The sequence below is a fragment of the Rissa tridactyla genome, chromosome 6, assembly GCF_028500815.1.
Source record: "Rissa tridactyla isolate bRisTri1 chromosome 6, bRisTri1.patW.cur.20221130, whole genome shotgun sequence".
NCBI classification, from domain to species: Eukaryota; Metazoa; Chordata; class Aves; order Charadriiformes; family Laridae; genus Rissa; species Rissa tridactyla.
The window spans coordinates 45,781,768-45,807,617 of NC_071471.1; the positions used below are offsets into that span (position 1 = coordinate 45,781,768).

Sequence of the window (25,850 nt, forward strand, 5' to 3'; positions counted from 1 at the left end):
GCTTTCAATACTTCCCTTTTAAATCTGTGCATGAAGCATATACCAATGACTTCCGCGGGAACATTGCTTTGAATAGGAGTGGTCATGGGCTATTTTCACACTAAAATAAGTGGGGATATAGGTTTTCCACTATTCTGATCATCACAAAAGCATAGTTTATAAAAAACAGACTAAAGAAAGTTAGCCTGTTTAGCTTGGCACAGTAAATGCAGAAAGGGGATACAACCACATTGCATAAATCTGCCAGGGACACCCAAGAGAAAAGAACTATTTAAGTTGAGGGGCAAAGCTGCCTGAAAATAAACGGTGGGAACTGGCCAAAGAGAGCTGAACTACTTGTGAGCGGGACCACGATCGGTTTATGAAAAGCTTCGTGTTACAGGGATGCCTGCAGGAGCAGAAGATGGGCTCAGTGGTGCAGTCTTGCCTTTTCCTGCATTAGGATGTGTTGAGAGCAAGGACACGGCTCAGGGGATGTGAGATAGACTTCACTAGTTTGGCAGAAGTGCACAATACCATGAGCTGCAGGGAAGGGATGATCCAGGCAGTCAAAGGGTACGGCTAGTTCTGCTTTCCAAATTAAGCCCTGACACTCTCCCTCTCCCTGCCCATGGACCTACCTTTGTACAGTAAGATTAAACCCGTCTAACAAATATGACCAGATTTGTCAATTACAGAGAAGTCCAGTGCTCACTAGCCACAATACTAATGCCAATCTTCTCTTCCTGGGACAGTCTCTCCGCAAAAGAAGAAGATTGACACTTCTGTCTAGAGCACTGACTGAGCTCTCAGGCATGACAGTCTGAGAGTTTTGGTGACAAATGATGCAATGTGCAGAGTTTGGTACGCTCCCTCGGTTGCCCTGGCACCCCGACCATGTGTGTTTGCTCACTCCCCTGCTGCCTTCCCGAGCAAGCCGATTTTTCCACCCCGAAAGGAAATCCAGGTACAGCTGTTGGGATGATTTGCTCCCGACTCACTCCGAACAGGCAATATATGAATGCAAAATGCATCCAGTTTGACTCAGTGCACTCCAGCCAACACCACTCTGCAAGTTTTTTGTGCCACTTTACAGCCCCAAATGGTTTTGTATCATGCCCTTTGTCACGAGACATACTTCTTCAGTAGTATGCTACAAAAAAAAAACCAACCAACAAACCACCCAACTATCCTTATTTTGTGAACTCTAAGCTAAAAAAAAAGTCCCCACCAGAAGTAATTATGATGTCTCTGGATCAGCAGGCACCATCTGGGAACCAGGAGAACTGCTGTGCCTTGCAGAGCCAACCACTATGCTCCAGGGACTGTTAATGCCAAGCAGTTGCTCTGACACCAAGGTCCTTTCCCTGTGCAGGCCACAAAGACAACCCACAGCCAGTGAGGCTGCCGGGGTGCCCTGGCTCAGCAACAGGGAGGGATTCATCAGGAGAGTGATTTGGGGCTGCTACTATGAATTGCCATTTAGCAAAGACCGTCTTTTTCACCCACTGGAGGGAAAAGAGGAGATTAGCCACAGAGTGCCTACAGTAGCCTTCCATGAAGAGAAGTACACTATGAATTAAATAGCTTGACACTGTACTGCTCTTACGCTTTAGCAAATGCGTATATATTTATGGGACTGTCTCAGTCTTTTTCATACCCAGACTGATCGATGGGTGCGTATGTTTGTATGATGTGTATATCTTAATATCCTCATTTTGTTGACAAAGATGCACATGGCAGAATGACCCGGTTACAGAACATAACTGGCTTTGCCAGGTTGGCCAGGCCAGGAATGAAAATCTGTACCTTCAAACTCTCCAAATATGAGGGCTGGTTCCAAACCAGACCCTCCCACAAGACTGCTTGCCCAAACACTGACAGCCCGCTGTCTCCACCTTAAGTTCATTGTAGCAAGAGTTTTTCACCGTGAGCGTAATACCACAGTGCATTAAGTCTATACCTAATGTGGTTTATCCTTTGTTTACAAGTCACGCAATCTTTGAGGATTTAGGTTAAACAGGTAAGAAGAAAATGCTCATTGACAGTTAACAGCAACCAATATGAACATGAGTCATCTGACACAGATCTATCTGCTGCAACTCACGCATACTCTTCATTCATTTCTGATCAACTTTTATAAAGAAAATAAAAGAAATACCGAGAGAATGCAAAGTCATATAAAGAGCCTACCATGCAGGGGGTTTTCTGAACACCGCACTGGATTTTGAAAGCTGCTGCACTGATATCTTCAAATCGAATCAGCTTGTTACAGCTTGACAGGCTGGTCCTACTGCTTGACTGAGGGATGCGGGACAGGGCATCCCTAAGTAACTCCTCATTACGGCTCACTATCTTCATTTCCCAGGTCTTCACATCCCCGTTCAGGTAATCCTCCTCACCAAAATCTTTCAGTCTCTCAGGGTTGATAGAGGGTGACTTCTGCCCAATGAGGCCATTTCTTATCGGCCCATCCTTACAACAGTGAAGATCACAAAGTGCTGGGGCATCTTGTTTCTTTATTTTATTGTCGTCCCTAAAAACAGATTAAAGAAGCTTGTTAGGATAGCTCGGATAATTAAAGGCTTGCCATTTAGCATTTAAGAAGGATGCACATCTCGGTTGCTCTTTGCAAGGCTCAAGTAGGCAGACTGAATTATTACTGTCATATTTCCTTATCTTGTTGGTGGAATGAAAGCTACTGTAACCAGCCAATTTTTAGAAAAGTCACAGATAACCTGGCACGTGGACAAACTGGGAAACTGTCATACCCAAGAAAATAGGGAAGATATAATCCACGTTGTCTGGGCAGCCAAACCTTCCTCAGTACTCAGTCTCAATCAGCGATGATCCCAGCTCTGTGCTTACAGAAATTTTGGAATAACTGGAATTCTGTTTTCTGTATGCAACTCTGTGTTTTTCAAAAAAGGCAAATGGCTGCTGCAGAGCATTCCCTAATACTATTAATAGCAGTAACAAATGTCATTGCATTGTACACAAGAGGTCTGCTTCTCTGCTCTTGCATACTTGCAGAGCATACTCTTGATGGTTGTCAACCACCTCATGATGGGAAGAAAATTATTTGATAAGGGATAACAATTATATCCTACTACAGAGCTAAAGAACTAGGTCTCCTGATCTGCAGGTTAACACTTCAGAGATAAAAACACTGGCAGGTAAGATGACACCGTGATGTCACACAAACCTCCTTCCCCAAGGAACTTTGGAGAGACAACACTGCTGCAAAAATTTGCCTTATTCTACGGTCCAGAGTGTTCCAGAGTTCACAAGGGATAATATAGTGTAGTGTCGGTTTGTGCAGCCCTACTAACAAATAAAAGCAAAACTTCTAGGAATTCTTGGAATTTGGAGAGTAATGTGGGCAAAAAGGAGCATTAAGCAGAAGACCAGTCATTTGGAAAAGAGCTAGCACCACCCCTGGTCTGTGGCTACGATTGCGCAGATGGTATAAGCCCCTCTACATGAAGGACTCAATATTAATCTACTTGGAAGAATGGGTTTTCTAAAAAATATATAGATTAAATTATGTCAGATTTCAGCGTCATCTCCAGCAAAAAAAATATTTACCATTTCCACAATCTAAATAATTTGGATTTAAGTTATGCAGTTATTCATCAGCAGGGCTGGCTAAAGCAAATGTTGCCCTAATTTTACAGCAGTGATCAGCACTGGAATATGCATTGTAATCATTTCCAAAAAGAATTAAATATTTAGAAAGAGCTGCTTTTTGAGCAATTGCCTCACTTTTGGCACTGTCATCCATTTGCTTTGTAGTCCCAATAATCTGTGCCAGTAGCTCTGCTTCCTATTACACTTCCAATTGTTCCACAGAGGACTTCACATAACAATATGGGCAACATAAAAGGTTTTGTTATTTCAATCAAGTAATATACGAGCAGCATCAATCATTTTTTATGTCTTCACAGGAGACAAAAAAGGACAATTTTTGTAGCAAGGTCTTGTCTCTCCGAAATTAATGAGATGAATACTAATTTTCTAAGATAAAGAAATAACATATTTCAACATATTTATGTTGAAACTTGTGATTTAAAATATTTTCCTAATACTGTATCTTAAAGCTAATACACACAAACAGCAGGCATTCTGCCGCCTTCAAATTAAATAGCTTATCAAGTAGCTATATTCCATACTTTTCTGCATTTCTGCTCCTTTGGGGGTAGAGGGTTGGAACACTTCATAAAAATGTTAAGCTTCCACTGTTAGTTCCCACGCATATTAGTTAGCTTAACGCAAAGATGAGAATCAGATCAGACTGTCTCCCCATGCATTTGTTACAGCACAGCCCCTGGCACCAACAACAGTTATCATCATCTAAGACGCCCCATCACTACAAAGAGTTCATTCCCTACCTCCCCCCCCAAAAAACTCCCATTTTTCATATCATAATAGCCCATAACCACTCCAAAAAGAAAAGAACATCTACATCTTATCTCTAAACATGTTATCTAAAATGTTTAGCAAGCATTAGCAATGAATGATATTTCTTACACTGGCAATTGGTTAAAAGGGTATATGTGGGGTAAAATATATAGGTAGATCAAAAATGTGTGATTTTTCTAGGTCGATTTTTTTTTACTGACTGGCATTTGAGATAGGAGATAAATTCACACTTTTTCCCTGCATCTGTTGCAATCAACTACAAAAAGTCCAGAATAAAAACCAGCCAAAGATGACCACAAAAAGTCCATTGATGAACTAGGATTCTGCTAGAAAGTACAAGCTACAGGGTAATGCCTCACCACACTAGTGCCATCAAATATTTTTATCTGCAAATAGAAAGACCAAAATGGGATATTGATTTTTGGCCTCACTCTTGGATTTAATTTTTTTGTCAGAACAAAGGAGATTCTCAGCCCTTGATCCGCAGCACCGCTCTCACGAACAGTGAATATCTGCGCAGGACCATGATGGAGACAACACCTCATGACCTCATGACCACTGGAGAAAATGGTCATGAAGAAGAAAATTCTCCTTCCATGTACATATTTTTCATTTACATTAGTGAATGACATTTTTCCCTATTGAACCTGCCTGGGTGTGCCACACACCCACTGAGAGCTCTCAGACTCCCAAGGTAAACAGTGGGTTTAGGTTCGACAATCCATCACAAAGAGGCAACTAATAACCCGGTTGGGTCAGACGCATTTCTCTCCTCAAACACAGTTCGAATGCTTGGCGTAGATCCCCTCAGTATGAATTTTGTTTTCAGGAACAGTCAAAGCAGGCAGCAAAGCATGCAAGTGCTCACAAAAAGACAGCCCGTGACTTCTCATGCACACTACCAAAGTATGGCCCCTGTTCTAGCGATCGTGCCCACCAGATGAAAATCTGAGCCAATATAAATACAAACCCCAGCATTATAAAACATTGCTCCTTTCAAACAGATCGCTTTTCCATTTTTGGATTTTGTCTAGGAAAGTTTTCATTTAAAAGTCTGTTGGTTTACAGCAATAAAACATATATCCAGCAGGCAAGCTTTGTTACATGGTTATAAATCACAACATTTTACCTTTAACGTGATTAGTAAAAGCAAACATGAAAATACAGTTTATAAACCTACTTTTTCAAGAACAGCTGCTCAGCATAACTGCAAAAAATAAAAGAGAAGATCTGTATGCAGACATTCCACAAATAATTAAGGAACTGGAAAAAATATCATTTGTTAAGACTTTACGTAGTTTAAAGTCTCAAAGCCAATGCAAAGACAGCGTGTGCTGAAATGTACTTCTGGAGTGATAAAAACCAACTTGTAATGAATAATTTTTCTGTTTCCGATTTGTTTATACTGATAATTTTCACCAAGTTAAATAGCACTGGGGAAAATGAGTTTGGAAAAATAGTAATATTAATAAACTAAGAAATTAATAAAAACAAGAAAAATAATTTTGGGAAGATAAAATACTGTAGTAGCACACACTACACCTACAGACCACAACTGTTGCCTTCATTACAAGGAGAAAGAAATGCCCACGCAGTTATCCTGCAACGATAGGATAATTACATGTCCCTGTCAGATGAAGCACAGGCAGATTGCCCTCCTCAGTATCCACAAAATGGACTAAACAGATTGAACTGATCTACTGGATCTCTTTAGCTTCTACAACTGAAGGAACAAAAAAATCCATAAAGTCACGGATGTCCAGGAAATAGCAAACTGGGAAGGATTAGTCCCTGTTTCTCCCAGTATAAACATTAGGGGGAGATCATATGAAAGTATGAGACAGAAAACTTAAAAGTTCCCTTCTTACAGAAAACAATTAGCTCGCAGAACTCACTGCCACAGGATGCTATGAAGGACAATGGTATAAATGGATTCCTAAAAAAATATTGTGCAACTATGTGGAAGAAGGTTTAGTAGCGACCAATAAACACATCATTCAAGAAGCGATCTGTGATTCAGGGAGTCCCTCAGCACTTACTTGGCAGGCTCCACAAAAGCATATGAGAGAAAGCATCTTAGGTGGCTTTTATTTTTCTCCAAGCTCCTGTTACTGGCCACCACTACAGAGAAGACACAGGGGCAGACTGCTCTTTGGCCTGACCCAGTTTTGCCATTTGGATTTGCAGACGTACCCAATGCCAGCATTTGGCCCATTTGGCAGCTTTTACACCTCTTACAAAAGGAGTCACAACAATGCATCTTGAGGCAGAAATGAAGTCAGAATTATGGACATACATTGCCGTGTTACTGTGCTGCTTCGCAGGCAGAAATTCAAGTGCCACAAAAGGAAACAAAGAAATTTTAGCATAAGACCGAAAACTCAGCATTTCTTTGTCATTCCTACAGCAGGTTTTTATCCTCTGCGTTCACAGTGATACATACTCACCACGAAGAGGGACTGACAGAATGGTACAAGTTCTGTAGAGTACTTTAGCATCCTTCTAGGTCTATGCTACGACAAGAATTTCACCCTCCACTGCCTGACTTGGACTGACCAGTGCAAATACCATTATACCACTTCAAACCATCCCCATGCACTGGGGCTAGCCTCTCACTAACTCATCAGCACATGCACACACATACGCACATGTTCTCTCTATATGGATTTTTTTATTTTTATTTTTTTTAATGTTTTCGGGTATGAGTTTCTTAAGCTCATACTTATATGCTGCTGTCATCCTCAGGCTCCCTGAACACCTTCCCGGAGCACACCAAGCAACAGACATGAGTAAGATACAGTTTTAGACATACTTGTCATCTGCTTTCTGGATAAATGGTCTCAGATCTTATGCCTGCAAGTCCAGAACAGGTATTACAGCAAAAAGTGACACTTTTAAGACCTCATTCCTCGAAGTGTTGAGCAGAGATGGGTCATGTACTGGGGGGTCAGACTGGGGGAGCAGCCTACTGCAGGTCTGCTTGGTTTATGACCGAGATGTGAGTAGGGCTGGGATCCCCTTCACAGGAGTGAGAAAGAGGTAATCCCAGGATATGACAGAGAGGGCCCTTTCCCTCATCCAAATCCCTCTTTTACCCAGAACCTCCCCAGCTCCATTAATCCTTCTTATTCCATGTCCCCAGTGCCATCTCCTCTGATCCTTCCAGATGCCCGAGCCCTCCACACCCCTCTGGTACCTTTCCCGTTTCTTGCAATCCCCTTTCCCATAGCTTCTAAACATTCCTGTTCCATCCCAACTCCTCTTCTACATTTTTTTGCCCCTCTCTCCAAGCACATCCAAATGCTGCATTAGCAGCAATTCTTAAAAGCACCTCAGCAGCCTCTGCAAGCGGGTCTGTATGAAAGAGAAATGATAGAAAAATTGAGGCTTGCTGAGACACAGATGGCAAGAAGCATCGTAACCGATGTCCTCTTCACTGCTAGTAATTCCAGGTTACTGCACTGTGTAGTGTCTGAGTGTCCTCCACAGGACTACAGGGTGACAAGTAAACTCCCCCAGGCACGGGGAAAGAACACACTCGATCTCTCTTTGGCAGTACAGTTAAAACATATCAAAGACAATACGGCACTCAAACATTACTTTCTTGAATTATCGTTATTTAGTATAACACTAGCACTTAGAAACACCCGTTTGAGACTGTATCACTCCAATTAGTGGCAGTTACAGGATGGAAATTTAAAATGCATCTCTGACATTTAGATACTCAAACCCTACGTAAAGTGATGGTTCCTAAATCACATTGGAATCGCCAACATCTTCCCCTAAACAGAAAGACACGTTCAGTAGATATTAGCTCCACTTCATTGATAGAAACTGGGGCACAGACAGATCGAGTGACTTGCCTAAGACTCCTGCAGGAAGTTCGTAGCAGGGCTACTTATCAGAGTGTCTTAAAGACAAAGAGATCAGGGCTTAGTTACTAGCCTGTATGGCACACATGATAGGGGCTGTGTGCACTGTGACCATCCAGCACAGACAGGTACATAACAACCCAGCCCAGAGACCGAGCAGGCATTTTTAACTCTACTTACCACATACAAAACCCTGTGATGTTACGCCAGCAGCAAGTGCAAAGAAAGCTCAGGCTTATGCAGGGAACAACCAAGCTGCGTTACCACTTCTGATAAAATATCTCCTTACTTCTTGTAAGTCAGATTTACCAGAGCCTGAGCCTAGTACTATATCTGACTTCATCTGTGGTCATAATCCGTTGCCAGCGTTCCAGACACACTACTGAAATGTCACTGCTTACTGCTGGGAATAACAACTAGGTGTCCGCTGCTAAATAGATAACATGAGAAAAAGTAATCTGAAAGCAAGAAGAACTCGGAAGGTCACCCCTCTTCATTACCTCTGTTTCAACAGCTTCCAAGCGTTCCTCAAACAGACCCACCTCTCTAAGCACTTCTTACAGGACATTCACAGCTGGGAATGTCAAATGATCACTATCAAACACAGCACACAGTTTGGTGGTTAAAACTCTTCAAGTACCTAAACTTTCTTCCTCTTTAGTTCAAATGTATTCTGCATTTAGAAATTCTCTGGTGATTAAGATATGTCCATAATTCACTTGTAATAAAGAATGAATAGCATAACCCAAGCTAGAGGAAAGAGCGCTCCTGTGATGAAAGGAATGGTTTAAGATTGTCAGTTCACTGCAGAACACATCACATCACGTTTGACTTTGGGCAAGCCATTTCTCAATGCAGAACCGGGATCTTGTCTTCCCCTTTGGTGTTCCATGAGGGTTTACTAACAGCATTGAGCCCACTGAAACTATTTATGTCTTGAATATTACCAACATTTGTGACTATTGGCAGGATGCAGGAAACGAGAATTGCCCTTTGTTTATACTACATCTGGCAACTCCAGCTCTTGCTGGCGGTGTCCAGATAATAAAATTGGAGGAGAAAACAACTATGGAGTAGGTTAAGAGTGAGGTTGTGCAAACACAACCATCTGTATGGGTGCACACCCCCCAGCTGGTGCTACGCCAAGGCACTAGATGTCTCCTAAATTCTGCCTGCACCATCCAAGCCTTAAAACAGGAATTCAAGACAACCGTAAGCACCATAACAAAGACAACCACAGAACACCTGTAATAACAGGATTTGATACAGGCTATCCCAAGATAAATTTTCAGCAGTCCACTGGCATGCTTAGGGTTATTTCTAATACCATACTCATGAAGAAATAAAAAAGCTGACCTCCAGAGGCTTAAAGTATTCAAATCTCCATTGCTTCTAGTGGACGACTCCAAGATGTAACTCATAACCACAGAACCCTGGGGGATGTTGAAAAATTACAAACAATTTTTTTTTTTTTTTTTTTTTCAGAAAGTAAGGAAAGGAAAAAGAAAGCATTACCTATACAGCACAGCGACTAAATAAACAACGAGGTGAAGCAAAACTCCAACTACGACACTGTAAGGAGGCAGGAGGGGTCCAGGGGTTGTCATGTCCGTAGGCCTGGCCCTGGGCCGACCCCGAGGGCTGACCATGACCCCTGCGGGGGAGAAAGGAGCACTCTAGCTCTAAGTCAGACAGCAATATTCTCCAACCTTTGCCAGAAAGGATCGTAGTCTTCATCTTCTCTGGAGTGTTCCCTGGGACTTCTGTTTTTTAACACCCTGGAGTAGAGAAACTGTGCTGCAAAATTCATTGTAATTCCTGGTGCAAAGCAAAGCTGGGAGGCTGCGGGCAGGGGACACACTTGCCTGTGAGAAATGCCAGCCCTGCAATGCCTGGGTGGGAAATAGTGGGCGACGTGCTGAAAGCAGCTCTCCAGCGCTGGCTGGGGGAGGGAATTGCCTCCGAGAGAGATGGCTGCTGCTATTTAAAGAGATTATTTCAGAGGCCAACCTGTCCTTGTCAATTTGAGTCAGGGCCCGGATTATGCTTGGGTGACGCTCTGTTAGCAGGACACTTGAAGCTTTAGTTACTTACTGCTTAGCTGTGGAGCATGATCTCGACCTGCTGTAGGGCCCGTGATTTAACGGCATGCACTTGGGTGGGCAGAGGCAGCAGGAAAGGGATGCCTTTTTTGTGCTGGTTGAGTGACCTGCAGGGATCCTTTAAGACAGCACCAAGGGACACGGGTCTTCGTGACTGAGGCGCAGAGGAGACCAATTACTTCATTCGGGTCTTCTTTTGGCACAAGTCCTCGTAGCAGAAAAACAGAGATATCCAGACCATACAGATAGAAAAGATCGTCTAGGGAAAAGACTGCAGTAACAGATATAAAAAACCCCATCTAAATCTGTTCCTCATTGCCCTGAGAGTGTGTTAGCAAAGGTGGTGCCAGATTTCCAGATGCAGGAATGCTGTGCAGTGGGGATGGGCGCAGGGGGTCCTTCTGTGGTTCCTCTCCTCTAGAATACAGCCCTGATGGAGCGCAGGCTCCAGGCTGCTCAGGGACTGACCAGGTGACCCTTTCCAGGTATTAGTGGTCCCTTGGTACCCTCTGCTTTCTGCTGACAGTGTACAAAATCTTAACCTTCAAGACAGAGAACAGGCACACTTTAAAATCTAACCCAAGCTGTGACCTAACCCTCCCCACAGAGTACTGTGAGAAATATTATAATCTGCTTTATATGGGAGAGTCAAAATAAATGATCAAATAGTCTTCTGGGATCTCTAGGAAACTCTGAGCTGTGCTGGTGGAGCCTTCCCTACGCTGGTGTGGCAGACAGGTCCATGCTCCCCCAACTTCATCAGTACAGATGAAGCTCCAGATTCACTATTTTTTCCTGTCTCTGCCACCCAACCCCCCTTTATCCTTCCCTTTCCAGGTGCTGGATGAGCAGGTTGTAGAAGTGGCACATGCTACACACGGCCACAAACTGGCAGCTGGCTGCTGACACAAGTGAAGAGGCAAAAAGGCAGTTGGCTGCTGCCAGCACTTGTGGCTCTAAGCCAGAGTGAAGTTCAGGCCAACTTCACCGGTGCCTTGAAGCGCAGAGAGAAGGCGAGTGGACTTATTACTTTGCTCATAACACATCTGAAGCACAATGGTGGGCAGGACAGGGAACTTAAAAGTAATGACAATTGCAATGCCTAGCTTTCAGGTGTCTGGGAGTTCAGACCAACGTGCTTAAGCCTTGACGTGAATTTAGCTTCCCACAAATTGAGGCCCTGATCTGCGATCCACACTTGTAGAGCACACAAACCCAGTAAAAGGATTTTTTGGGACCATTTGGCCGAGCAGTTGGAAACAAATTCACCAAGCTCTTTCAGGACAGAAGTTCATGAATCACTGAATTGGTGTGCTTCTAGAACACTCCCAAACAAGCTGCCCACCAGGGAAAAAGGATATTTGGAAATTTCTGCTATAGATTCAGGCCCACGTCAAACATTCATTCAAAGCCCTACCTAAGCGTGTGCAGGAAACGCTGACTGTGCAGTGTCTTAGAAGGTACTGAATCACTGTTAATTGCTGTAAGTTAACTATGACCATTTTCTGAGCTGCTTATTTCCTTAATGAGAGATAAACGATTAAACACACACTATTATTAGACATGTCTTCCTTTCATTCTTGCCTGTCAAACTTCATTGTCCTTACAAGCTTCTTATGCTTTGTCCACTACTTCACGTCTCCACCTTCACTATCTGTGGACACAGAGAGGGTGGCTGTACAGCACTCCTGCTTTCTCTTTCTAGAGCACTTGGTTTTTGTCACCTTTCACAGGCACTGTTTTTTAGTATCTGTGCGTCTTCTCTGACTAAGGTATCTCTTTCTGTTGTTACTTGAATCCTCTAAATAACTCAGACACCTTCATCTAGGAAGTTAATCTGATCTCCTACTTCTTCCTAATGTCCTTCTCCAGGAAATTCCTATTTATTTCCTTTGCCTTTACTAATGCAATTAGTAGCAGGAGTTGGCATATCTGCTGCTGCTGTCCAAGAACCAGAACTCACCAACAGAAGCCAATACCCCCACAAATTACATTTTTTTAAGGGCAGTCTCACATCCAAAGACTTATGCTGGGGATGAACTTAAGTACATATTTTATGCTTTTTGATTCAAGATTTAATACGCTTGAACTAGATTAACCCATAGTTTAACAGCTATTACAAAAAACTGTATGATGGAGCTTACAGCTCCTTCCTGATTTCACGTCATGGTAGACCAGCTATGCATTCGAACTTGTGGGCTATAAAGGGGCTTCGTCCCATTAGTGATTTCTCTGATTCAGTCTTCTGCCAATTCCTTTTTCAGACTGAGTGCCTCTGAATCAACTGCCTGCAAGGGATTGTTGTCTGCTGCACTTGAAATTCCCTGTGTGCCCTTGTTTCTCTGGTTTTGCACCTAATTGGCAAACACCTTCTCCAGCGTTTCACCTTTTAACATCCTGCAAATCTTTCACATATAAACTCACTCTTGGCTTTGAAAAAAGCTTTGAAAAGCCAAAAGCCTCTTAGCTAATAGACTGAAATGTGTCATTTTCGTTATATTTGTTCATCTTGATCAGGATCAAGCAAGTGACTACCAGCAGACCAAAACATATGGAAAATGACCAAGTTACCTAAGTATCTAGGGATCAGTCCACTAACTGCTTGAAGATTTAAAAATATAGGCCATAAGACTAACCACAGAATTAACACATCAACAACAATGTAGCTGTCCTGGGATAGACCGAGGTTGACTTTTATGTGTCTTTTGCATTGATTTGATCTGAGCTACAGCCTATTTGGAGACCAGTTATCTAACTTCCAAATAAGCCTGGCACAGAGATTTCAGAATATTACAGATTCTAACCAAACTCTCCAAATAACCATTTTCCTACTTCTCTTAAACTATGACCTGGAATAATTTAATACAGCCATTTCAAAACCTGTTCACAGTGCTTCGAAAAAATACCACAACCACTGAAGGAAGGAAAAACTACCTTTCATCTTTGACTTTTTCCTTTTACATGGCGGGTGAGGGAGGGGGGAGATAGGTAAGATGTAAGATGTAATTACTTTGCTGCTATGGTCAAGTGAATCCCAACCCGATTGCCATGAAACTGTCAGTGATGATGTTCAGTTACAGGTCTTCCCCAGCTCACCTTTCTTTTCAGATCCAGAGTTTCTTACCTCCTCCCAGATATTATTTAGTGTGTCCCAAAGGAAGAAAGCCAGCGCTTTAATGCCGTATAGCTTTCTGAAGGTTTCATTTACATCTTCCATACTGCTACCACTCATGCTTTTTGTGTTTGTGCAAGGAAATCATCATTCATGTCTGTATGGCTTTTGGCACACCTAACTGTGACCTCAGCAAAACCAGCCTCTATCAAGGGCACCGTATACATCTGAAATGGCAATTCTTGAGAAGTGCTTTTATCCATATCATCATACAATATTATTATCTTGTACTTAGGTAATTTGGAGTCCAAAGGGGAAAAAAAAAAACAAAAAAAACCCCAAAAAAACATCAAACCCACACTTTAAATAAGGGACAGAATTGAAATTCCTTGACATTACACATGAGCACTGATTCAGGATGGAAAGAAGTGGAAAATCCAAGTCTCAGAATAGCAGCTTTACACTCATCAAGTTGTATACAACTGCCTGCCTTCCTTCCTGGCAGAGAAGCCATTAAAAGATAGCATAATGTGGAAGATAACAGCTGCTTCTTTTCCTAGAAAACCTTCTAAACAAGGTTATGCTGCTATTTCTCCAAACTGAAAAATAAAATAGGACTATTTTGCCTTGAAAACGGAAAACAGTGCTTCATTCTCTTGTAACCAGAGAGAACTCAGTTTGGACAGGACTAGGAGAAACAGCTATTACCATCATAAATAAGGACTTGACTGAATTACAGACTCAAAATATGGTTTTGAAGGGATAGCCAAGTTTTTCCCCACACTAAATAAAATTAATAATGTTTCCAACCTCAGTGAGAACAGCATGGGTGGGAAGCAATAGTCTTTTCAAAGCAGAGAATTCGTTGCAAAATTTGATCAGTTGCAGAAGGCAAGAGGGTGGAGACAGTCTGCAGTGAAGCCAAGAAAAAGCAATAAAAGCTGTTCAGAGAGCAGCAACACAAAAAAACAAAACAATAATTTAGGATTATGCAATGTATCGATGCAAATGTGGTGGTAAACCACTATAATAATCAGTATGGATAAATAAATACAGACACTTCAAAAATAATTGCCAATTTTAAAAAAAAGAAAGAAAAAAAAAAGAAGGAATAGACACCCAAAAGCTTCATATTTCCTTCCAATTTAGCATAGTAAGTTCAGTTCCACCTCAGATCCTGTATAAATCAATATTTATAAAGCAGCCCAGAGTTTCAGCCCCCAGCATTTCTATGTCAGATAGCAGGTGACCCGTGGTAGTGAAATGTCTTGTTGCTCTTTGTTATCATTAGGGAACTATGGACAGACAGATAAGGTAGATTAAAATCAGCAGAAAGAGATTTAGCTTCCTCAAACCATATGTTGTAGTGGCTGAGAGAAAGGACAGGCATCAACTCAAAGAACATACCTGCTGGCACAAGAGGCTAGAGGGAACACTGAGTGTGCTTCATCTAAAGTTACTATGTGGGACAGACTCTATCAGCTTGTCAGGTAAACGTTTTGCAGAAGGGATGAGATATTTCTCAAGACAAAGAGCAAACCTTGACATTAAAGATCCAAAAATTATCTCCCCAAAATAGTATTTATCCACCAGAGGTCTAATTCTAAGATGCTAAACAAACACATTTCAACAGTTGAGCAAAAACTGTGAACTCCAGCACGAAGTCGTGCTTTGTTGTTATGAAAAAGCATACACCCTTTACTATTAAGGCTGAATAATTGATAAGAACCAGCAAAACGTTTTGCATCACTATTTGGGATGTTTAGAATGATAGAATAGTTTGGGTTGGAAAGGATCTTTAAAGGTCATCTAGTCCAACACCCCTGCCATGGGCAAGCACGCCTCCCACTAGATCAGGTTGCTCAGAGCCCCATCCAACCTGACCTTCAATGTTTCCAGGGATGGGGCATCTACCACCTCTCTGGACAACCTGTGCCAGTGTTTCACCACCCTCATTGTAAAATATTTCTTGCTTTTATCTAGTCTAAATGTACCCTCTTTTAGTTTATAATCCTTACGCCTTGTCCTACTGCAATAGGCCCTGCTATACGGTTTGTCCCCAGCTTTCCTGTAGGCCCCCTTTAAGTACTGAAAGGCCGCTATAAGGTCTCCCCAGAGCCTTCTTTCTCCAGGCTGAACAACCCCAACTCTCTCAGCCTGCCCTCACAGGAGAGGTGCTCCAGCCCTCTGATCATTTTTGTGGCCCTCCTCTGGACCCTCTCCAACAGGTCCATGTCCTTCTTATGTTGGGGACTCCAGAGCTGGACACAGTACTCCTTGTGGGAACTCACCAGGGTGGAGCAGAGGGGCAGAATCACCTCCCTTGCCCTGCTGGCCATGCTGTTTTTGATGCAGGCCAGGATGTGGTTGGTTTTCTGGGCTGCAAGTGCACATTGCTGGCTTATGTCCAGTTTTTCATCCACCAACACCCCCAAGTCCTTCTCAGCAGGGCTGCACTCAACCCCTTCATCTCCCAGCCCCTACTGATACCAGGCGTTGCCCTGGCCCAGGTACAGGAGTCTGCACTTGGCCTTGTTGAATCGAGCTTGGTTGGTTCCTTCCAACCCAGATTATTCTAGGACTCTATATACTGCTTATCTCAACTTCAAGTTGTGGGATAACGTTTTTAATATGTGCAGAGGCAATAAATTAGCATTACAGATGCATGAAAGCATCCAATAATCTATTCAAGTACACCTCAGAAGATGATATTAATTAGAAAATACTGTATCTAGATATCTTTGGGTAACATGAGATACCTTATCACTGACTGTAGACTTTTTGTGCTTCTGGGTCTAAAGCTTTTGTCATGCAGGTGTGTTCACATTAGAGGAAAGGTGCACCGGCTGAAGCCCATTCAGTGAATCCCTGAAGAGATGAATTAGTTTGTCTGCACAGAGCACAGCAGCTGTGAACGACAGCTTCACCCTCCGCTATTTCAGATGGCATTGGAACATCACAGTGGCACCATATAATTTCAAAGTACTACTATAATCATTACCTTTATTTTCACTGACAAAAATCACCAAACATTCAAATGAGAAGCGGACGAGAGCTGAAACACAGATAGCTTTTTACAGACTTACTCAAAGGGATTCTGATTGGCTGCAGTCTATAGATTAACTATTACAGGATACTTTCTGAGGCTCAAAAAGCCTTTAAAGATGTTTGAGATGTCACTGCTTAGGTATGCAACAGCAGTGTAGTTTCTGCTGAAATAAATAAACACTTCGCCAGGGTGCCATACACCAGCCATACCCCTCTCAGCATCAGCACTTATGTGAACTCTGCTTCCCCGCCAGCCTCGGCAAGCTCAAGGTCAAGTACGTAACAGTTTGGGGTCTGTTCCTTTGGACTAGACTCTCATTGATCTAAATCCTCTTCCCTCCCACCCGCTGCGTCTAATTAAAACACTGACCTCTCAGTTGCAGTTCACTCTGTGCTGGAGATCAGCTACCTGGGCTGTACCCAGCTCCGTCTCTCAGCTCTCCCCAGTCCCATTGTGGGAAGGAGCCCCCTGAGCGAAGGCGGGGTGGGAGACGGAGCGGCCCCTGGGGTAACCTGGTGGCCACACAGACGGAAATGGATCACCTCACCAGCCGCTCTTGAGGCAGCTCCCTCGTGCCAGGGGATGTTTTCCCCTGTCAGCCAGCCTGCTCCCTGCGCTCCTTCCCTGCCCTCCCGCCCGGCTGTTCCTCACCACCTCGCCTCCTCTGCCTGTTCCTACACTCTGTCTCCACCAACTCCACCAAGGATGTGCAATCAAGTCCCTCACAGTGGTTGTTTCCTGGTCTTAGTATCTAACATCCATCTGGTCACGCCAGCAGAACACTTTCTGGTGTAATTTCTTCTTCTAAATTCAAACTACAGGCTCTTGTCTTATCAGTTTCTAATTCCCTTTCTGAATGATAGTTTAAAGAGAAGAGATTACCTGAGATTTATTTACAGCATACCATTGATTCATATGACTTCTCTATCCTCTCTTCTGATGCTTCTTATTCCTTGAAGACACGCCATTAGCCCTCCATTCCCATTCCACATTTTTATCCTCTAATCTTCTATTTCCTCTTTCTCAATGTTAATTAGAAAAGACCTTAACTAGTCACCTATGTGAAACAGAAGATGATCCCTTCATTATTGTGTAGATGGTGAAAAGATTATCCAAGAAGGAAAAAACAGAAGGCACTTACAGAAAAACACAAAATTACATAGATGAATATCTGAATTAAGAAATAATATTTCTATTATTCTTACAATGAGACCCAGCGGTGGGTCTGAATTAAAGAAAAATTGGGACAGATAATTTAAAGCATTTTACTACATCTGGACAGAGTATTGTAGCAGATGTTTTCATACACTTGGAGCCAACTGGTCTCTTAAAGCAAGGTAGGATGTCCTAAAATCTGGCGTTAGAAACAGCACCCATGCTATCCTTATTTCCTGCAAGGACTTTGTTTCAGGTGATAATTCTTGCTCTTACTTGAGTATCCTTAACACTAACTAGAATATCCATGCAGATGCAGCAAGCTAATAGCAGGTGTAACCACCATCAACCTCCCCCTAAAAACACATGGAACTGATCACACTTCACGGATCTCATTGGAAAAAAATTCAAAATAAGGGGTGGAGGACAAGAATCCAGAGGCCACATCTGTTTTCTAACAATCTGCGTTAATGCCCTGCCTCCAGAGCTTGTGGTGCATGCTAATCTTGTTAATCTATTAATTTGTTCATAGACTTACAAGGTTTTTCTTGCCTTGGATCAACTTTTAATAGGAATTGTTTCATGGGAACTTCTCTTCCCATTCATGATTACACAATTTCCCGATGGCAACTACCACAAATTCTCCTATTAAATAGTGGCATTATGAAAGTATTTAAGTTGTCTTTTAATGCAGTTTTGCAGCTGGAATTAAAGAGGTGAGAAGCCAGTACCATACAGTAATAGCTAGCTGTACTGTTGGGGAATCTTGCTGGACAGGATCCACCATGTGATTAACTACGCAGACAGCAGGATGAAAAAATTCCTACACATTCTTGTTCAGCCTCTGCCTAGAAGCATGTGTCGGAAGCATGCTTGAAGAAAAATTGCAGCTAAAGATGTGAGGGAGCTGTAATAACAAAGGAACTACTACCTTCCTGCTGCAGTATTATATTTCCTCTGACACACATATTTTAGGAGGAGTCTTAACCTGGGATTTTTACTACATCGGCTGTAAAATAATACATGTATTGTAAATTTTCAGAGGAATGGCAGTGGAGTGATTAGCTTGGCTTCTCTCTCTGGCAAGTCATTCTTTCCCTTGCATCTGCCTGTGACCTTGTGGTAATTAAGAGGAAAGGAGAATAGGCTGACTAGTAATCCAAAAGGGGATTTATTTCCAGCTGTTTCTCTGTTTCATTAGATATCCTCACTTCACAAGTCCCTCATATGGTAAATATTACCTATATTCAAAGGTTTTATATACATGGCTGATGCATTGTCTAATGGAGAAAGGTACACAGATGTTAAGTAACACAGACGTTAAGTAACACAGACCTCTGCTTTACTGCTGTTTTCATGACTCATGTTCAGCAAGGTGCTACTCAACAGATGAATAGCTTCTTAGATATTAGCTGCTCCTTCACATAATGAAAATGTTGGTCCAGTTTCAAGTAATTATCTCATTATATTGGTGTGGTTTGCAATATTGATCTGCTAAAGTCACTAGCTGATTAATTCTAATTTGGGAATAATCAAGTACTTCCCCCATGAGTATTATTTTCTAGAATATTATCTGCCATGGACTCACAGATTTACTTCACATTTTTATGTGACTCAAATGGGTGGACGTAAAGTTACGACAGCAAAGGGACGCAGCCTTCTGTAATAGAAAATATAGCACATATTATCAGACCACCATGTGTGCAACACGAGACTGGGAGTCAAGAGTCTATTCACGAGTCACTAATTTAGCTGGGAACATAGTTAATCCAGCTTTCTTAGGACAAAGTTTTCCTTTCTCTAAAATGGGCAGGCACACTGCATACCATATTTCATAGGAGTTTCTGAGGCATGGCCAGGCTTCATAAAACACATGAAATCCATCAATGAAAGGATCTAACAACTGGCTAAAAACACAAAACAAACGACATCATTCACTAATATTCCATGTGGCCAACCTTTCTCTTCGACTTTCTGATTCAGTTTCCTCGCAGGTGATTGCTCAGGAAGCTGAAGCCATCGGATGCTTACCTAATGCTGGCAAACAGAATCCAGCATAGTGTGTTGGCACTAAGATGACACAAGGGAGTCAATTCCTGTAGCTGACTCACTGTTGGCTTTAGGCGTAGTACAAAGTGTATTGTTTTGAAGAAGACTGGATGAGAGTTGTCTGCTCCATGACACATACGTTTAACTTCTCTGGGGAGGGTACAATGGGAGACAGAGATGATCTTGACAGTACCTCACATCATCAACCATGTGATATATATTTTTTTAACAATGCTAAATTATGCCTTTATGAAAACAGCAGGAGAACTTCACACTTTTTGATATCCTTTGCAAATCAAGATAATAAACACTAGTGCAAGTTGATATATAACAAGAGGGGATTGCACTGGCACAGCACCTGAAGGTGTTCACACATTGAAGGCTGCGGCCCACAAGACTCGTAACACCAACTGAGGCTGCCCCACGAACCACAGAGATGTGGAGGCTCAATGGAGACTGTTAGGGATGCAGCACTAAGAGTCACTACTACCAAAAGCCTTAAATGGCAATGCCTACTTCATTCTGGTGAAATCACCAGTGCAAGAGGCCCTTCATCAAGCTTCTGCTTCCCTTAGAAGCAGTCCACAAGCTACATATCTGCTCTGTGGAAATCAACCTCTCCACGTAACAAAATTCTGCTTCCATATCTATCCAACTGCTATTCCAGCCCAGCAACCGAGTAAATTAAGAGAGTGAAAATAATTGCCCTCTTCTAAAAGGATCAAGAACCAAGCCTCATTTTACAAAAGGTGTCAACAGCCTCCAAGTAGCAAGAACTTCTGATCCTGAGCAGCTAGCAGATATTAAGCTTGTGACAAGAGACCAAGGAATCTGGAACCTCCACAGTCCCTAATAGACACAAATCTTCTCCCAGGGGCAGGTGGGCAGGACACACAAACACTGCACTGATTTCATCATCCACCAGTGTTAAATCCAGGATAGAGATTATTCTCTTTCATTTCCTTCTCCTCAGCCTAAGGCGTTCTCCTCTCCCTACAAGGATGGGTTTTCTACCATAACTTTGTTCCCTGAAGTAATCTACACTTAATTTCCTCTCTGTCTCACTTAAAGTCCCCAGGGACTGCAGTACAGTGCACTCCATTTTTTGGCAAGTGTATGCTCAGCTATATCTTCTGACAGCCCGTGCTGTGGGATTTCACGCCCAATAACAATATGATCTTTTTCACATGGCACATATGTCCTCTGCCGACACATGCCCTTTGTTTATTCTGTTCCTTCTCCCTGTGCACTCAGTGGGATCGCTGTGTACTTGTTTATTGCTTTTGCTAAGCATTTGACTAGTCCAAGAATGAGATACAGAAAGACTGTACAAAATAAACCACTCCCAAAATAGACTTAATCCTTGTGTTTGCTCTCCCTTTCACCAGATTGCATGCTGGCAAAAATTCACATCCCTGTTCACTGGTATGCTTTTTTTGGCTGCTGGTATCTTGGGAACATCTCAACAGCTGGATTTTGTGCAAACCTACATTCATATGATCTCATTATATTCTCATATATGGACATTTCCAAGATGAATATGCTGAAGAATGCTTTCTCTGATGGTAATCAGTTACTGACTAACTTTTCAGAAAACAAATAGGTTTGTATCATATTCTTTCCGCTGCTTTCAAATCTCCTGTCTTGCATTGAAAAACCTACTTGGCAATTTGATGATTTCTGTCACACACCCTGGATTTTTTTGTACTTCTTGTTGCTACTTGTCTTCATCTGTAGCTTCACTCTAAGTATTTATGAATAACAAAAGTCAGCTTAGGTAATTAACCAAGATCATCAAAATTCTCAGGGCAGGTAGTCCTACGGAAAACCAGAATCCCACTTGGCAGAAGTATTTCTTCTGGCTGCGTTTCCCTGCTTCTCGCTCACTACAGAAACCACACCTGGAGTATGATACTAGAGAAAGCCCTCACTGTTTTGTTTAGTTCTCCATGGCCATCAGAGCAGCTCCTCACTATAGTCAAACAGAACATAATATGTAAAAATAAGAAGCCTTGGAGGGACTGAAAGCAATCCAGGAGCAATACAGCAATATGCTGTAAAGGGGGGGGGGTGAATGACCACAGCAGAGGTGGTCTGGAATGGAAATTGCATTATTTTTTCATAGCGTGTTGAAGGGAAAACTGATTCAATTAATGTTCGTTGCTTTTTAATAGTATGGTGTAGAGGACAGCAGAGAGCATGCAGACAGGCATCCATGAACAGGTTCCCTTTGAAATACAGAGAATGCATCGGGTGATTCTGCTTAAGAAAGGACAAAGATAAAGGACAAACACATTCAGGAAAGAGCAACCAACCATTCATAAAATATTCTTCAGTCTCCTCTCTCCACCTCAAAACTCACAGCCTACCACATCAGCAACTCCTATTCAAACACAGAATACAACAGAGTGAACTCACTGTCACATGTCGCAGTTCCTCTCTAAAGACTCGTTTATAACAAAATTAAAACTTATGTAATTTTTCAGCAGGAATGACCAGATTTATTCTCAAAACAAGAATTCAAAAAAATGTCAGTGTTGCTACCTGGTGATTTAAGCCAAAACACCCAGAAAACCACTGCCACTCTAATTCTCATAGCCAATTTAATTTTCATTTCGTAAAAATGTGAGCTTACTAGCACCAGCCCTGAGGGGTCAATGCACACTGAGGTTGTTCAGTGCCCTGGTCCGCTTGGTGCCTTGAACAAGTTACCAGCTAAGTGCCAGTCACAGAATCTATATTACTGAGGATATTTTGCCTTGTAATTGAGCTTACAATCTAACTTGGCTCAGAAGGCACTGAGGATGATTAGACTTTGAACTCTATGATAGCATCTCTACAGGCTCCCTTTCAGGTATCTTATTCAAATAACTTGATTTTCTGACTGCTAGAAAGGTGGTAAAGGTTAAGGAAATCTGTTCTAGACTGCAGGTTTTTATTTTCAATAATTAGAATGGTGTTTTTTATCCTTGACAATGTCTCTTAGGATTAAGTAGGACACCTTAAAGGCCTTTCACCTTTTACTAGCAATAGTTGAAAAAAGGTAACTCGACTTAAACGAATATGAGGAACAACACCAGGAAGGAGATACTTTAAATCTCTGAACACCAGCCTAGTGGGGTCAAAGACTGACACTTATCTGGTCAGCACCCATAAACCCTCAAGACAAATAGTAAACATTTAATTAAGATCCTGCTAAAAAAAATAAATGACACACATTGCCAGAATACCATTAGCCGTGCTATTTTTGCGTGTGATGTTACCAAATCTAACAACCTATTTCAAACACCTTCCAAACCAAAAAAGAGCTCAGACAGCTCCTCAGAAGCTCCTACGATATGGTCCAAAGACTAGGCATAATTGCCACCTCCCAAAATGCTGACACGCTGTGTCCCGTGGGACTTCAACCTGCCCAAAAAAAGATTTTTCTGCAATCTTAAAGAAAAAGCCCTGTAAGATCACTACATCTAAAGATACTGTGTTTTCCAGTGTTCCTGCTTTCCCCGCCCTAGATGAAAACCCTACAGGGAAAGAAACATCCAGCACCCCTTCCTTCTCCTCTCTCTCTTCCTTTTCTTGCCCCACTTGCCGTTTTTACAGGATTCAGAGCTCTTCAGCACATTCCAGTTGCAGACTGCGTAAATAAATACAAGGGTTTAAAAAAAACCCCAAACCTTTGGGGAGCTTGGACCACAGCCAGCTTGGCTGGGTAACTGGACTTTGCATGGAGCTGGAAGGGTGTTTTTTAAAAGGAGGGAAAACAGAAGAGAACAGCTCAAGAATCTTGGCTCAGCCTGGGCATATTTCCTCCCAACTCTGGCTAAACCTCAGCACGAACGGCCGGCCGGAGGAGTCGATGCGAAGCTGGGGAGGGAGGCTGCGGGGCTCTGCACCAGGACTACGGCAGAGCTTGGAGAGGCTGCAACCATGCTTTTCCTCTGGGCACTGGTGTTCATTTTAGTCCTGCAGGAACGAGATCTTCTAGGTAAGTGATTCTGAGCTTGCAAAGCAGAAACTGTAGCTTAACTGGAGCATGGTCAGAGCCTTTGCATGGGGTAGGAAGAGGAGGTAAAGAATTGCTTACTCTATAGGTTTTATATGAAGGTGACATAGGTATGCGTCAAAATTCTGTGGGAATATTGTTTTTAATAAAACTCCATTTTTGTGCTATTGGAGTCCATCCTGGAGGTATATTGCTTCAGTAAAGATTTTTCACTTCTCACAGGACATACTACCAGTGTATTTGCAGAAATTTAGAACAGCATTCAGGTGCTGTAGCAAGTGCCCTGCATTTCCATAATTACTATTCTGGCAGCCTTAATAACATACATACTAATCCACTCAGAAATGAGATCAAAGTTCAAGTTGAATACAGAAAGATTTTCCTTTATTTAAACCCTTCTTTTGAGATATGCGTGTAACAACACCGTATTTTTTTTCTCTTCTGCTTTGGATTATTTATTCCTAAGATTTTGGGGCATGTAATGCCTTCTCCAAGTGCCTTGGGAGTATGAAGTATAAACACACCGCATCTGATAAACTGACACCCGAATTTAACTTTCATTAACAGCAGATTAGTGCTAGACTAAACTGTAATCACATTGTATCTGACAGCGTGACTGAAAGCTATTCAGTTTGGCTAGTTCAAGGGTTTATAGTCCCCCTGTAACCACAAACCTGGCTTCCCAGCCTGTTTGTATTACGTGTTTTCCGCTAGCTGAGGCCCAGCTTTATTTTCCCTCTGCTCTTACATCTTGACAACACACAATGTTTGTATATCATGGCAGAATAGTAAGTTTCCATTACAATCAAAACATTTCCTGAAAAACTGTTAGTCCCTTCTGCCCCCAACTCCTAGTCACCCTTCCTTGCCCTGTCTCCTTCCCACACAACTGGCTTTGTAATGTTTATCAGTGATGAACTGAAATACCAATATGCTAGCAAGGGCACTCTAACTTGTTTTCACTCCATAAGTACTCAATATCCTCTTGTGAGTTTTATGAGCTTCACAAAAAAATTGTGAAATTAAAGGAAAAAAAAAAAGGCTGGAAGAATGTTTTTGCTTATTCCCCCAAAAGTATGGTTTTGTTTAAGCTGAAATCATTAGCAAACTCAGATAAAATCCAGCCAAATAGAATAGTACTTGCATAATAACTACTCAGTCTCACGCCAGGTGCTAATACTCGATCAAGGAATCATTTTCACTGTGTATTTTATGGAGTGGAGTATTTTATGTGAGATGGGAAAGCTGTGTCCATCACAGCCAGGGGAGTACCATGGCTGGCTAGTAGGCTTGAAAAGGTCATCCCTGCTTTCCCTCTGCTACCTGTTAGTTGGGGAATCTATCATTTGATTTCATTACAGATTCTCTCCCTCACCCTCCATATGTTCCTCTTAAAAATGGTTCAGAGTTGGCCAAAGTTGAACTTAGGTTTTAATTCAGTCATTAGCACGAACAATCCCATGCTCACGGAGCTCAGCCTCCAAAGAGCTCAGGAGAGGCTGGCGCGGGAGCCCTTCTGGAGGCAACCACGTGCTCCTGCCTAATGGCCGCAGTTTCTAGTTCTTTGCTGTTGTTGCTGGGTTAGTTTGTGGGGTGCTGCTCAAATGTAGCACACAACGTAGCCTGGGGCACTGGAACATTCAACACCTGCCCCATTGAAACGTGTCTCCATTCTTTCAAAAACCTGCGGGCAAATTGTTCTAAGGAGTGCAGCACCCCAACAGCAAAGTCCTTGCTGCACGTTTATGCATGGCAGAAGGGTGACCTGGACTCCTCAGGTAAACAAGTAGCTGGCAATCGGGCAAGCAGGCTGGCCCCACTGACATGCTCCACTTAGCTCTGCAAACCAAACGCTGGGGATGCTATGAGGGAGAGAGCAGCAGGAGAGCTCAACCGCAGGCACGGCTGCTCAATACTCCACACTGTGGCATGACTTGTTTTTAAGCAGCAGAAGCTTCATTTGGTTTTAACTGTAAGTAAAAGTAAACCAACATTCAGCTAACCTATTACAACTTCTCAGAATATTTTGGATCCTCTGATACTCACATGAAATATCAAAGCTGGGAAGGTTTTGGAGCAAAAGGGGCTATTATAAAAGGAGATATGC

At 42.4% G+C, this 25,850-nt stretch overlaps 1 protein-coding gene across 4 annotated transcripts in view; it reads right to left on the minus strand.

The window, feature by feature from the left end:
- Positions 1-10,195, minus strand: part of LOC128911421 (L-threonine dehydratase catabolic TdcB-like) — a 34,731-nt gene extending 24,536 nt beyond the window's left edge. Inside the window, exons 1-4 of one of the 4 annotated variants that reach the window (XM_054206310.1) lie at positions 9,789-10,121; positions 9,630-9,706; positions 5,582-5,608; positions 2,173-2,515 (exon numbers count right to left, since the gene is read on the minus strand). In XM_054206310.1, coding sequence (XP_054062285.1) covers positions 2,173-2,515; positions 5,582-5,608; positions 9,630-9,694 — 435 coding nt within the window. In that variant the 5' untranslated portion in view covers positions 9,695-9,706; positions 9,789-10,121. Of the gene's footprint in view, positions 1-2,172; positions 2,516-5,581; positions 5,609-9,629; positions 9,707-9,788 lie in introns of all 4 variants that reach the window. The other 3 variants (XM_054206308.1, XM_054206307.1, XM_054206309.1) reach the window with 3 other exon arrangements.
- Positions 10,196-25,850: the final 15,655 nt, after the last annotated feature.